Source organism: Artibeus jamaicensis, unplaced genomic scaffold (assembly GCF_021234435.1).
Source record: "Artibeus jamaicensis isolate MK-2021 breed Jamaican fruit bat unplaced genomic scaffold, CSHL_Jam_final scaffold_660, whole genome shotgun sequence".
Lineage (NCBI taxonomy): Eukaryota > Metazoa > Chordata > Mammalia > Chiroptera > Phyllostomidae > Artibeus > Artibeus jamaicensis.
In genome coordinates, this window is record NW_026522052.1 from 7,419,264 (window position 1) to 7,433,526 (window position 14,263).

At 48.4% G+C, this 14,263-nt stretch overlaps 1 protein-coding gene across 4 annotated transcripts in view; it reads left to right on the plus strand.

Annotated features, from left to right (window-relative positions):
- Positions 1-12,644, plus strand: part of ARHGAP32 (Rho GTPase activating protein 32) — a 275,104-nt gene extending 262,460 nt beyond the window's left edge. For 2 of the 4 annotated variants that reach the window (XM_037134236.2, XM_037134237.2), the window contains 4 exons: positions 988-1,059; positions 2,856-3,734; positions 4,427-5,397; positions 6,655-12,643. In XM_037134236.2, coding sequence (XP_036990131.2) covers positions 988-1,059; positions 2,856-3,734; positions 4,427-5,397; positions 6,655-8,910 — 4,178 coding nt within the window. In that variant the 3' untranslated portion in view covers positions 8,911-12,643. Of the gene's footprint in view, positions 1-987; positions 1,060-2,855; positions 3,735-4,426; positions 5,398-6,654 lie in introns of all 4 variants that reach the window. The other 2 variants (XM_053659422.1, XM_037134235.2) reach the window with 1 other exon arrangement.
- The last annotated feature ends 1,619 nt before the right edge of the window (positions 12,645-14,263 follow it).

Below are 14,263 nucleotides of genomic sequence, written 5' to 3' on the forward strand. Positions count from 1 at the left end.
TGTTTATTTTGGACATAGTGAATTTGACATGCCCAGGAGAGGTTTGGTGGTATGGTCTGGGATTCAGTGAAGGTGTTTAATAAACTAGACATACAGACTGGAAAGTCATCAGAAACTGCTGAGGGTGGAAATTCTACAGATAGATGTTATTGCCCGGGAGGCCCTGTTGAGTGAGAGAAGCAGGTTAGGGACTAAATGCTGGAGAAAAGTGAAAAAGGCAGCGTCTGGAAGGAGAGTGAGAAGTAATGGGGAGAAAGGCAGGCGAAGAACGAGAGAGATGAGTGCTGTCCCCTGAGGTGATGGAGGGGGGGCCGCACTGAGTGTGCCAAGAGTTGAATGAAGTAGGCTATGGACGTTAAACAAATCAGAGTCTACAGGTATGTAGTGCCTGTATAATGTCCTAGGGCTGCTGTAACAAATTGCCACAAATTGGGTGGCTTAAAATAACAAAATGTTATTTCCTTAAAGTACTGGAGGCCTGAAAGTCCAAAATCAAGGTGTTGGTAGGGCCATGGTCCCACTGAGGGATCCAGGAACGAATTCTTGCCTTTTCCAGCTCCTGGTGTCACTTCACATCCTTTGGCTTGTGGTGACCTCACTCTGGTCCCTGCCTGCATCTTCACAAGGCAGCCTCCTCGGTCTCTCTGCGTCTGCTCTTCTTAAAGGATCGCCACCCCAGTCACTGGATTTACTGGGCCTACCCTAAATCCAGTGTGGCATCAAACTGGTCTTCAGGAAATGTAAAGGAAGACGTGTTTAAACTCGTGTTTTCTCTCACATTCATAATCCTTTAGAAAAAAGACTTTTCACAGAGGCAACCATTTGAGAACAATACGTTATATGATAGGATGCTAAATTGAATGTGACTGTCAGTGTACAACTGATCACTGTTGGGAGTTTCAGTGCTTCTAGAGAAAAACGCTGCTCCCTTTCACTACATTTGTAACAATGAATAAAGCTTCACACTATTTGGTTTTGATCCTTAAGGTGGCAGGGCAGAAGGAACCCTCCGTTCAGCTAAAAGTGAAGAGTCTCTTACTTCTCTGCATGCAGGCGATGGTAAGATCAAACGCATGAATCATTTTATTCTGTATTTCATAAAAAACAAAACGAGTATATTCTATAAATATATGCTTAATAAATAGGCTATAGACCATTGTTTCTTATGAACACTGGTATCTGTTTTGTACTGTCCACCAATGTTAAATATGGTACCAGCCTTTTCTTTGTTTGCTTTTGTCCTAAATGCTATCAATTTGCATAAAAAGAGGTGAAATAGTTAAAGTTAACCATTTATAATTATTAATGCCTAGTGAAAAGTTGTATTATTAGTATTTCTTTACATTTCACTATGAGAATACAGTGTTGCAAAGCATAAAATTATGCAGTCTGGATATTCTGACTAGTAGTCTTCTGTCCTGAAAGTGGCTAACTAACATTAAATCTCATAGATCAGCTCAATCATAGGCTGTCCTCATTCTCTGAGCACAGTTGGCACCAGGAGAGGTGGATCTGCTTAAAATGGGGTCCAGAATTTTATGCTACATAATGCAAAAAAGCTTGATTGTAACTTGAAAAGCAAAACTAAAAGCATGAAAATAAATTGTAGCTTCTACCTAGCAAAGTCAGGTTATTGTTGCAACTTTGTACTAATTTTTAGAATGAACGAGCAACTACTTCAGTTTTGACTGGAAAGGAAATAAAACTTTTTTGACAAAACTGTATAATAGCAAGTAGGACATCCTTTATTGTTGGCTTGTGCAGCAGGATTACAAAGAAGGCCCCTTTTACAAAAATAACCGAGTGCTACACTTATTTCCCGAGGGCTTTGTTCAGTCTGTTGATGTTCGAATCATGCGCTTCTGAAGCGTCTTGGATGGCGTCATCCTGGTCAGCTTTCTGATCCTCAGCTGTTAACTGTTCTAACTGCCACGTCCTCGTTGGCCGTGACTGTGTCTGTGATCGAGACATCCTCGCAAGTCACTTTCGTTGGGTACCTAACCTCTTACAGGTGTTCCAAGATTTCCCGTGTCACTTTAGTTACAGGAATGCTTCACAAGACAATGCAGTGGGCTGGGTAGCGGTGAGCAGAAAACCCTGTTTGAGTGGGGGTTAATTTACACGTGGCCAATGCATTAGTAGACAATTTCTGCCTCTTTGTGGTACATTTTTACTAGGGCAGTTCCAATAGTTGTAATCAAATGCTGAGAGAGCGGACTTCTGCCAGGTGGGTGTTTAGTGATTTGAAAAGTCCTCTAGCACTTCTGAGGACTGATTCTGGATTCTGCCTGAGAAACTTGACACTTATTATTAAGGGGGAAAAATGAAATTATTCTTGTTTAACAAGTGTCTGAAAGAAATCCCTTACAATATATGTTAATTCCTTATGAGATTGTAGGGATATTTTAATTGAGAAGTTTTGGGTTTTGTTTTTTTTTTAATTTGGGTATCAGAAGGACTTTTCCCCACCAAAACCAAAACAAAACACTCTTCCTGCTGTATATTGAGCGTCTCTTTTAAAGTGACTCATGCTGCCTCACAAGGCATATGTAAAGTCCATGATAAAAATAAGAGAAAAAGAAATTAAAAACTTGCCTCAAGTCACAGCAAGAGTCAGTGAGGGGCTAGTAATAGAACCCAAAAGCCCTGAGCCCCTTTCCTATGGAAACCACACCACTGCATTCGCGCTGGCTGTGTCAGAGGTGCGTGCTGGGTGCTTACCTACATGCCCTGAGGTAACTACCCGAACGAAAATGAGAAGTAGCACTGTCTCGCCCCACATGTACTAAGGAGGCGACTCGTGACACTGTGTTCCTGTGACATTGGTCCTCAGCTAGTGTCATCCCTTTTACCAGGTGATTCCAAGCTGTTCCGACCCAGAAGGCCCAGATCCAGCAGTGATGCGCTGAGTGCCTCCTTCAATGGAGAGATGCTGGGGAACCGCTGCAATTCCTATGACAACCTGCCCCACGACAACGGAAGTGAGGAGGACGTGGGGCTGCTTCACATCCCAGCCCTGGTGTCTCCGCATGCAGCCGAGGACGTTGACTTGAGCCCACCGGACATCGGCGTGGCCAGCCTGGATTTTGACCCGATGTCATTCCAGTGCAGTCCACCGAAGGCCGAATCCGAATGTCTGGAGAGCGGCGCTTCCTTTTTGGATTGCGTGGGGTACTCCAAGGAGAAACCGAGTACGAATAGAAAGGATACGGAAGCAGGTGGCAGCCAGTCTCAGACTCCAGGGAGCACTGCAAGTTCTGAACCTGTGTCTCCTCTCCAGGAGAAACTGAGCCCATTCTTCACCCTGGACTTGAGCCCAAGTGAAGAGAAATCGTCGAAGCCATCCTCATTCACCGAAAAGGTTGTCTATGCTTTCTCTCCAAATATTGGACGGAAGTTAAGCAAGTCTCCTTCCATGAACATCTCTGAGCCCATCTCAGTGACTCTCCCCACTCGGGTGTCAGAAGCAATTGGCATGGCCTCCGTTACTGCAGCCCCGACTGTGTCCTCTCCAACCTGGAGCACAAGTGTGGATGCAGGTGCTGCCACAAGTAGACCCCCTGCCCAGGTAGGAGAGACGAAGACAAGTGAAAGAGAGGCCCAAGAGGGGCGCGAGTCCGAAGTCCGGTCCCCGGAGCAGGTGGCTGCTGCCAGAACAGAATCGCCGGAAGAGGAGGAGCAGCCCGCCCCCGGTGGTCAGAGTAAGGCTGTGCCTTGTGGACAGGCTCAGACAGGTACCGTTCGCTCGCCTCCATTCTTTCTTTAGGCTAAGAGGGACTTTCAGTTCAGTGCGCCATCTGTGCCTTGTAAGAGAGGAACTGGCCCTACACCTACCCTCTAATCAAAGAGAATGTGTGTCTGGGTGGTGCCGATGGCTCAGTGCCTTAAATTAAACTCAAACAAAAATCCCCAAGGGGCCAGTGCTCCTGATTCCAAGCTCCATAAAGTCCCCTTGTCTCTCTGGACAGTCAGAATCCATGGATTTTTTTTTTTTTTTTTGCACAACTTCATAGCTCTTGATTCTGTATTCTCTTCTAATAAAATACCTATATTTTAGCCTAACATGTTCACCAGCCAGCCTACACGTCAGATGTAAAAACTATCCTAAACCATCACAAGCACTTGAATCCTGTTTCCTAAGCAGTCTTTCCCGAGCCCGATGAGGGACCCGCCTTTTTTATCCCCCATCTCCGTAGCAATTCAAGAGGAGATCGCAACCCTTAAACCCTTTTCCTTTCAGTTTTCCTTCTGAACCAGATGTGTTTACTCCAGCCTTGCATGTGGGACAGAAGAACGCAGATTGCCGCTTTGAAATGTGGAAGGCGCCTATATTTTTTAGTGGTCAAACTGGGAGTGTTGGCTTTCCGTGTATAGGATAACACAAGCTACCTTTTCACTCTCGTTTTCTTTCCTAATTTTCCACCAGGAGCAGTTCCCCATGACCCCCCACAGGAGTCCATTCCTGTCAGTTCAGTCTCTCTTATCCCGCCGCCGCCGCCTCCGAAAAATGTCGCCCGCCTGCTGGCGCTGGCGTTAGCGGAGTCTGCACAACAAGCCTCCACCCAGCCCTCGAAGAGACCAGGGGCTTCCCAGGCTGCTCCCACAGACCATGGAGACCTAGCGGTCGCTGCCACAGAGGACAGACTACCTGGTTCCCACTCTCATGTTCTTCTCGACAAAGCCTGCTTCCCAACCGACAGGCCTACAGAGCAGTTCGTCCTCCAGAACAGTGCACCTGGGACCTGGGAGCAGCTTGTACCAGACACCGCAGCTGTCCGGGATCGCACCCATCCCAGTGCGGCGGAACTTGGGGAGCAGCTCCACCAGGCAGACTTCCAGGCCCATCGCCCCTATTTACCTGGGGACCCAGAAAAGGCCAGAATCACAGCAGTTCCCCTAACGGAGTCTAAGTGTGACGATCACGTCATTTTCCCTGAAGACCAGGCTGGGAAGACCACTGTGCTAACTGTCTCCTTTGCGGATCAGGACCAACCTCAAGTTCATTTCTACAGTGGAGATCAGCCTCCTTCTTATCTTGGTGCAAGTGTGGAAAAGCCCCATCACCCCTCACAACTTGCAGACAAGTCTTCCACACCTTCTAGTTTGCCTAGGGACAAAATCTATATTCCCTCTGGGTCCCCTGAAGAGAATACCAGCACAGCCACCCTGGCTTACATGACAGTGGCTCCAGCAACAGCTGACATCAGCACCAGGGAAGTCCACTGGGATGTGGCTGAACAGCCCAGTGCAACGGACTTTGCTGCTGCCACCCTCCAGCGTCCTCACAGAACCAGCCGTCCCCTCCCCCCGCCTCCTTCCCAAAGAGCAGCAGAGCAGTTACCAGCTGTGGCGCAGGTACAAGCAGCCACCAGCGTAGGACCAAATAATTCGCACAAGGTAAGGAGGGGAGGAAGCCAGTGAGATGAAATGTACTTTTTTCAAAGGTACATCCCTCTCCGAGCATCATGCGTTATCTTTGAGTCAGACAAAGCCTTCTTGCAGGTTCTCCTGAAACATTTCCCAGGGGAGGGTCTTCCCTGGTGCTGGCTTTCTCTGAGAAAGGAGCAGTTAGGCAATGCCTATGGTTTAACTAGATCTGCGACCTGCCACCTTCCTAAAGCACCTAGGTGGTTTCTTTGTACTGATACAGAGAGGCAGTAATCAAATGAGTCAGGCTAGGCTTTCGGTGTCAGGGTTGCTGGGGGGGGCGGTGTGGTTCTCCAGCCCATCACTGACTCATTGTGACTTTGGGCAACTCATGTCTGCCAGTTACTCACATCTGCCTCATAAAAGTGCTTTATTCTCAAGACGTGTGTAAGATTCTCCACCCTGCACACTGGTTGGAAGTGTGAGGTCATAGGACTTTCTATTATTTTCTCAACACTAACTGGCAGAGTCATCAAGCACCTGTTTTGATGAGAGTGTTATAGGCAGAGGGCTAAGGTTGTTTCCTAACTTTCTCGTATTTTAACAAACCACCAGGTTTTTCTGGTCACCTTGAACTAAAAGTACTTCGATATCTGTCTTTAGTGGAAGACACTTTCTAGCAGCTGCTTCTCAAGGATGGCACCTTCGCAGTGTTGCTGTGAAGACAGTGTTCGGCTGCTGCTGCCACACACCAGGGTGGAGTAGATGGCAGGAGACAGACAGTGGCTGACTGAGTTGAATGTCACCTTAAACGAGTCACTTATGTGGCCCTTCTCTAGACTTGGGGGCTTAAAACTGCTCACTGTGCAGCTGTGTGTCACTTTGAAACTCTCTCCGGGGAGAACCAGCACTTTTTGTCGAGAACAGTGGCCCTGGCGCTGAGCCTGAGCTGGGCAGATAGACTGCACGACAGTTCTCTGAGGAAGCCTCTGGTGTGGCCTGCATGTTTAGATAATGCTGTGGGCACCCTCATCACACACGTAAAACCCACCATAAATGAGAACCGTCCTCAAGACGGTGATGGCTGCTACACCCTGTAGCCACGCAGGCCATTTCCCAGCTGTGGGGACAGGTGGGCCTACTGTCCAGTGCAGTGTGACCAACCACAGGGGGAATTTTAAGCTGCTACCCCAATAGCCTCAACTTGTGAGTTACAAATGTCATAGTGTTTGAGTCCACGGGGGGGAGCACAGAAAACAAGCTCATGATATTACAATTTTTCAATAGGTTCAAGGAGTAATTCCAGTTCCAGAGAGGCCACCCGAACCCAGAGCAATGGAGGACTCTGCTCCCGTCCTTGTCGGTGATGGCAGCACAGCTGCTCCGTGTCCTGTCCCTGCTCCCGCTCTCCAGCCAGGCCTGCCTGAAAAGGTGTGGGAAGGTTCCAGGGCCCCGCCACTGCACCTGCGCACTGAGTCTCTCCCTGTGCACGTCCCCTGCAGCTTCACTGCCCCAGTTCCCCCCACCAGGACAATGGAGAGTAAGGTTGCTGCTGCCATTCACTCCAACAGTGCAGATACGACCGGCAGTTCCAGTTACCATCCCTTTGTCACTGGTCCCTCAGCCTCTGTGGAGGATGTTTTGTCTTTGCCACTTCCTGTCCCACAGCCTAAGCATGCTTCTCAGAAAACTCCCTACTCCAGCTTTGCCAGGCCTGATGCCACCACTGAACCCTTCAGTCCAGAAAACTGTTTGCATTTCAGTATGACTCCAAACTGCCAGTACCGTCCCCAGAGTGTGCCTCCGCATCACAATAAAGTGGAGCCACACCTAGTGTATGGGTCCAGATCGGAGCCACCAGCCTCCATGGGCCCTCGTTATAACACATACGTGGCCCCAGGGAGAAGTGCATCTGGACACCACTCTAAGCCATGCACCCGGGTCGAGTATGTGTCTTCATTGAGCTCGTCTGTTAGGAGTGGTTGTTACCCTGAAGATATTCCCCCGTACCCTACCATCCGGAGGGTGCAGTCTCTCCATGCCGCCCCATCTACCATGATTCGTTCGGTTCCCATCTCACGGACGGAAGTGCCCCCAGATGACGAACCAGCCTATTGCTCCAGACCCCTATACCAATATAAGCCATATCAGTCCTCCCAGGCCCGCTCGGATTACCACGTGACTCAGCTCCAGCCTTACTTTGAGAACGGTCGGGTCCACTACCGGTATAGCCCCTACTCCAGTTCTTCCAGCTCCTACTACGGCCCCGAAGGGGCACTGTGCGACGTGGACGCCTACGGCACGGTGCAGCTGAGGCCCCTGCACCGCCTGCCCGGCCGCGAGTTTGCCTTCTACAACCCTCGGCTGCAGGGGAAGAACGTGTACAGCTTCGCAGGCTTGCCTCCGCGTCCCCGGGCCACCGCGACTGGCTATTTCTCTGGTAACGACCAAAACGTGGTCAACATGCCTCCAGGCGCTGACATAAAGCACACTTACACCTCGTGGGATTTTGAAGACGTGGAAAAATACCGCATGCAGTCCATCCGGAGAGAGAGCCGGGCTCGGCAGAAGGTGAAAGGGCCCGTCATGTCCCAGTACGACAACATGGCCCCGGCCCTGCAGGATGACATGGGTGGGATCTACGTCATCCACCTGCGCAGTAAATCCGATCCTGGGAAAACTGGACTTCTCTCGGTGGCCGAGGGGAAGGAGGGGTGGCCGCCGGCCAAGGCCCTCAGTCCCGAGGGAGGCGAGCGCTTCTATAGGAAGCACCCGGAAGCAGAGTTCGACAGAGCCCATCACCACGGAGGACATGGCAACGGGCAGGCGGAGAGACCGTCCCTCCCGCAGAAGCAGAGCAGTCTCAGGAACAGGAAGCTCCACGACGTGGGCTGCAGTCTCCCCGAGCACAGGGCGCACCAGGAAGCAAGCCATAGGCAACTGTGTGAGTCCAAAAACGGACCGCCCCACCCACAGGGGGCTGGCCAGGTAGATCATGTGTCCAAAGGGATTCCCGACGCTTCTGAGCCCATCAGCTACCATAACTCTGGAGGGAAGTATATTGCAGCAGGGCAGGAGTCTCTAAGACTGAACCACAAAGAGGTGAGGCTCTCCAAAGAGCCGGAGAGGCCTCGGGTGAGGCAGCCCCCGGCCTCAGACAAACACTCCAGAGACTGCTACAAGGAGGAGGAGCACCTCGGCCAGGCCACAGCCCCGCCCCCTAAACCGGAGAGGAGTCATAGCCTGAAGCTGCACCACACCCAGAACATGGAGAGGGACCCCGGGGTGCTGTTCCAGTACCAAGCACACGGCAAGCGCCAGAGTGGCATGACCGCCATGTCGCAGTATGACAACCTGGAGGGCTACCACTCTCCGCCTCAGCCCCAGCGAGGAGGCTTTGGAGGAGGAGCCATGGGGGCGTATTTGTCCGCTGGCTTTCCCCACCCACAGAACAGAACCTACGCCACAGCTTTGGGGCAGGGGGCCTTCCTGCCCACAGAGCTGGCCTTGCAGCACCCTGAAACGCAGGTCCATGCGGAATGAGCCCTGAGAGCAATAGAGTCGAAGCAGCCTCTGCTGGACAGTGGACTGTTCTATTTTTTCCAGTAACCAAAAAGATTAAAAAAAAAGAAGAAGAAAGAAAGAAAAAAGCTACAAGTCCCCTGACCACATTAAAAAAAATAGTAAGAAAAATAAATCACTATCTGTTTTCCCTTGCTGTTTCATTACCACCTCTTCATCTATAGACTCATTTTTGTGGTTAAGAGAGATCTGAATGAGTGTAAAGCACTGTGTTGAGAACAGTAAAAAAAGGTGTCACAGAGCATACTTGCCATGTAGAGTTAATTTGTAAGAGCCTGAGGACTGCCTTTGCCAGCATTTGAATTTGACTTTGTCATTGTCGCTATTCACTGTACAGTTCCAAACAGATGGTGTCCATTTCCTGGGAGGCGTTTGCATTTTCTTTTGCATTTCCTTCTACTTTTTCAGTAGCCACGTCACTCTCCCACACTGACACTTGGTTCTTCTCACGTTATTGCCTGTCTTTTGTATTAAATTAAAACAGAGAAAGACTTCTCCCTGGTCCTTCAGATAAGTCTATTGAACATTCAGCAAATTGTAGTTAAAAACTAAGGCATTAAGGCTAAGCATGTAATAAAGAGTCATCATAAAACGTTAAACTGCTCAGACCCAGGCTGAGCCATATTCTTCACGTCCTTATTTTTGTGGCTGTTCCTCCCCTTCAGTGGGTAGGCTCAGGTCGCTGTGGGGGGGGGAGAGTGCGAAGGAAAGACTCAGCAGGCAAAGTCGGCACACACTGTTCGCACCAGAGAACTAGAGCAATGCTTTCAATGGGCTGCCTGCCTCCAGTTATTTTTTCTCTTAGTAATTGGTAAACTATAACCCTACTAAAACATTTCACACTATTTGTTTCCCTAAAGCAATTTTTTTCGTTAAAAAACCCAGCATGGTTTGACTAGATAAATACATAGTTTATCACGATTACAAATCTACGTGTTAACTTTGGTCTCTAAACCAAACTCCAGGTTTCCTGGGTATTCTTAAAGTCGCTGCGTACTACCTGCTAGTAAAACTGCAATAACCGTTCAGTACACAGCCCCCTTGTACCTGTCGGAATTCGGGCAGTCACCGCTCTTCTGTCCTAAGGAATTAGTGTGCTGTTTGCTCACGACCTCTCTGATCACAGTTGACTGTGACTGCCATCTACACCAGCATTTCAGGTATAGTTCTGATAACTGTAGACGTGGAAAGCATGCTCAGGACCCAGAACTTCCCTTAGAAAGTTGCATTCCCAATGAGAGTTGGCCTAGCCACTTCTAGCCCAGCACGATTCCATTTCTCAGCTCCCCCTGGAACGTGTGTGCCCGACTACCTAGCAAGGCAGTCCTGCATTTTATACAAGTTTAGGTGGTCATTTCATTCCATGACTTTTAATAATACTTGACTTTTATACATCCACATGTTTCCAATGCTTGGTTTATAGAAGATGTTAGGGGAATCTCATTCCATTTACCAGGTGGTCGCTGCTCTGGCTTTTTAAACTTGGAATTAACTTTTATTTAGAGCAAAGGAAGAAATCTTTTAAGAGGCTAAATTTATGCTGCTGTTATTGCTGTGAATTTGTATAAAGATTAGGAGTCATGCCAGTTTTTTTTTTTAACTTAAACAAATGTGATCGCATTTTAAGGATTTATATTTAGAAAAAGAAATAAAGTTTTAAGAACACATTTATATGTGAAGGTAGTCTATAAAGTTTTCTTTTGTTCCCCCAGAATGGATTCGAGGGATTCAATAAAGATCATGGTAGAAGTCCCAGAACACTGTGGAAATGTAGGCCTCTGCGTTCCAGGTGCACATTCGGCTGGTGTGTAGTCACAGCGCGAGTGGCTGCTCCCACTGGGTGCTGCTGTGCGCCGGAGTCTGGGCTTCGGCGAGCACACGGCACTGGTTTTACCTGGTTACCGTAACCATCCTTTTATCGAGTAGGGCAGCCCCTTGCCGATTGGGGGTCACACAGCCCCTGTGAGTTCCTACCAGCAGCACCGCCATTCGAAAGGGCTCATGTGACAAGGACGTACAGATGGCTTTAGTAACAGTGTTTTTTCTCAGTATCAGTACCTTGCAATCCTAGTGAAACATTTCACGCCGTTCGTTCTCCTAAGCAGTATTTTTCTCCCATGAAAAAGAAAAGGAACTTAAAAGGATGTGAGGGTCCAGAGGACGTGGCCGAAGAAGGCCTGTCTAACCTTGACATCCGTGGGTCTGTCGTCACACACACCGACTCCTGAAACTGAAGTCCGTTCTATAAACACCCAGGTTCATTCCTCAAAACAAGTACTTGATCAGTGTCCTATGGGCCTAGAAATATCAGGTAAATATTTTGATTATAGGATAATGACCAGATATACTAGTCTGAGTGTGAAACACAAACTTTAGGTAAAATCTAGAGGTGTTTCACTCCACGTGTGTGGATACAGCCTTATCGTGGGGGTTTGTTATTTGAAGGACTTTGCCTATATCTTCCCCTTCCTAATACTGTAGGTAGAACTTGGATGGCGAATCACTGTGAGCCAGGTTACCTCAGCATAGTTCACAAATAGAGTAATGAAAGATGATTGCTTTCAAATTCTGCCATGGAGCACTATGGTCCAGCACATGGAGCTGCCTTATGCATTAAACCCATAATTCTACTGGTATTTTCATATTCATGTCTCCAGACTTTTTTCTTTGGCAAAATTCTGATGCTACAGTGCGGTGTGATTGACATAAACATTCCCGGATGTCTGGCCAGAGATTTTGCTAATAGCCCCAAGAGGTGCCGTTTCTCGTGACTGCATTTCGTCTGAGCCTTTTGCTCACCGTATTCCATTTCCTTTTCCCACGCAGACCCTGGGTGGTTCCAAGGATGGGCCTGCACATTGCACAGTGACAGTGTTTTTAACCGTTAGGTCAGGTTGAAAAATTCCAGGACTAATTCTGTACGGAAGAGGGACCATTGGTGTGAGTGGAGGCGGGGAGCGGGCTCGCACGTTCGAAGCAGCAGTAACACAGGCAACGTAAATGTGAAATGTGCCCCTTTAGTCAACGAAGGGACCAGCGAAGCCCCGGTGTCCATCCCGGCCCTGCCACTGCCCGCCCGGTGTCCTGGCACTGGTTCTGAGCAGTGCGTGAGGGCACGCTAACGAGAGCAGAAGCGCATGAGAAAAAGCGACTTCCGGATGGTCGGAGGCATGTGGTCGCCAGGACTGTGTGTGACGGGAGTGTCGCGATGGCCTGTTCTGACCCTGCAGGAGCGTGTCCGTGCACGGGCTCTCTCTCCTTTCTGATTAGTGCTGTTAGTGTGAAATTTTTACATGGTTGTGTTGCCGTCTAGATTCTAAGGTAGCAAAAACCTGATTTTTCAGCCATGGCCTGCATGAGAGAAGCATCCTCGGATGTCTTAGACCACACTTCTGAGTTTTAAATTTTAATTTATAGTGTTTTTTTATGTTCTAATATTTTTTGTGAACTCGTGTAAATTGTTTGCATATACACTTGTGTATTTTTGTAAATAGTTTTGTGATTTATTTCTTGATTCATATGTAAATATTTAGAGTCTCATTTCTTTAAACTTATTTGAAACTGAGTTGTGGGTTTGGGGTTTTGTTTGTTTTCTTGTTTTGGTTGGGGGGGGGGGTGGAGAAGGGATTTTGTACTCTGATAATCCAGATGGAGAATTCTGTGATTTAAAGCGAATGTCCCACTGAAAGCAATTCAAATATCAAAACCATTTCAGGTTAAAGCAGCCTTCTCTGTGTGTTTCCTTTATAACCTCATATGAATTATAACAAAGTAGACGGAGTGGTTGACTGGGGATATTCAGACCAAAGGCCCCGATTATTATTCCGAACAGTGTGTGATTTGACAGAAGGGGTTCAGTATCTCCTGTTTATATCTGTTTGGCAGAGATTCCTCCTGGCCAAATTGTCCCCAGGCCACATGGTATCTTAGAACAGCAGGGGCCTCCTGATCTCACTGGGAAGCCACTGTGCAGACCTGCCACCCTTGGGCTGCCCGAGGCCACACAGGCCCTGCTGCCACCACCTGCCCAGAGCCCGTGGTCCCTGGGAGAGGGTTGGCTTCTCCCAGCTCTGGGTTTTCCATACGGGGGTCTTGAATCATAATCCTATTTCTGAGGGTTCCCACAGAGCATCTTCGACCGCCTGTGTACTTATCAGAGTGTGGTGACCAGGGAAAACCAGCTTACACTTGGTCACCTGTGGTGGCTAGCTGGTTTGTGGCAACCCCAGGTCAAGTGTTTCCTGCAGACAAGTGCCCGGATGAGGTGCAGACCCGGATAAAGGGTTTCAGTTAGGTGAGGGCTGCGAGTGACCCAGCTGCCTGAGGGCCTCTGGAGTGTATTTCTGTGCCAAGTTCTCAAGGAGAAACTGCGATATCAACCAGGATTTGTTGAAAGAAAAAAAAAAACAACACTTCACTATTAAGCTATTGACATCCTAGTGTACTTACTGGAAGTCATCAATCACACACCCGTCTTCATTCTGAAATATTAGAGTGTTTCTCTTTTTTCAGAAATAGGGGGAGCTGCCTGGTCAGTACCCATGACGTTGGGGAGCCAGCCTTCTCTGCACTCATGGCGTGCTCCAGACCAGGAGCAGAGGTTCAGATCGAAACAGGCGTTCCTCTGGAAACGCCTCAGGTGGGACCGAAGGAAAGACGCGTGTGACATTTGCACTGTCCTCTACTTAATCTTCTGGGAGCCTCGTTTCCATGCCAACTATTTCATCACCAAATGCCCTCACACTGGGGAGCATACACACCTCTTAAAAGGTGTGTCATGGAGTAATTGGTGCCATACACTCGTTGTGGTGGACTTTAACCCTCTGTAAAAAAGGGTTCCATGCAAAAAGGCACATTTTAAAGTAGTGCTGATCCCTGTTACAATAAAACATCAGCAACCCCCTGAAATAGGACTTCAGTGGCTGTGTTGCTCACGTAGCGGAGAGTGTTCCTCCTAAAGAAAACTGTGAGGTTCAGTTTTAAGTATTTTAATTAAAATGTTTCCAGAATGTATTTCAAACCACACACTTCGCTGTCAGGACATGGAGAAGTCCATTTCTACCTACAGACTGCTGTGCCAGTGATGCCCTCGGGGACACGCGGAGCTCGGGAATGTCGCTTCTGTGCCACATCAGCCACCACCGTCCTTTTATGTCCTTGCATTACTTTTTAAAATTTCCTCTATTCTCCTTTCTTCTGTCACTTCTTGCTATTGTCAGTGAATTACCTGTAACCCTTCTTCCTCTAAATACACATTAAAAATAAGCTCATCAAAGTGGTGAGCAAAAGTTGTGAACCGGGACTCGCGAAGATC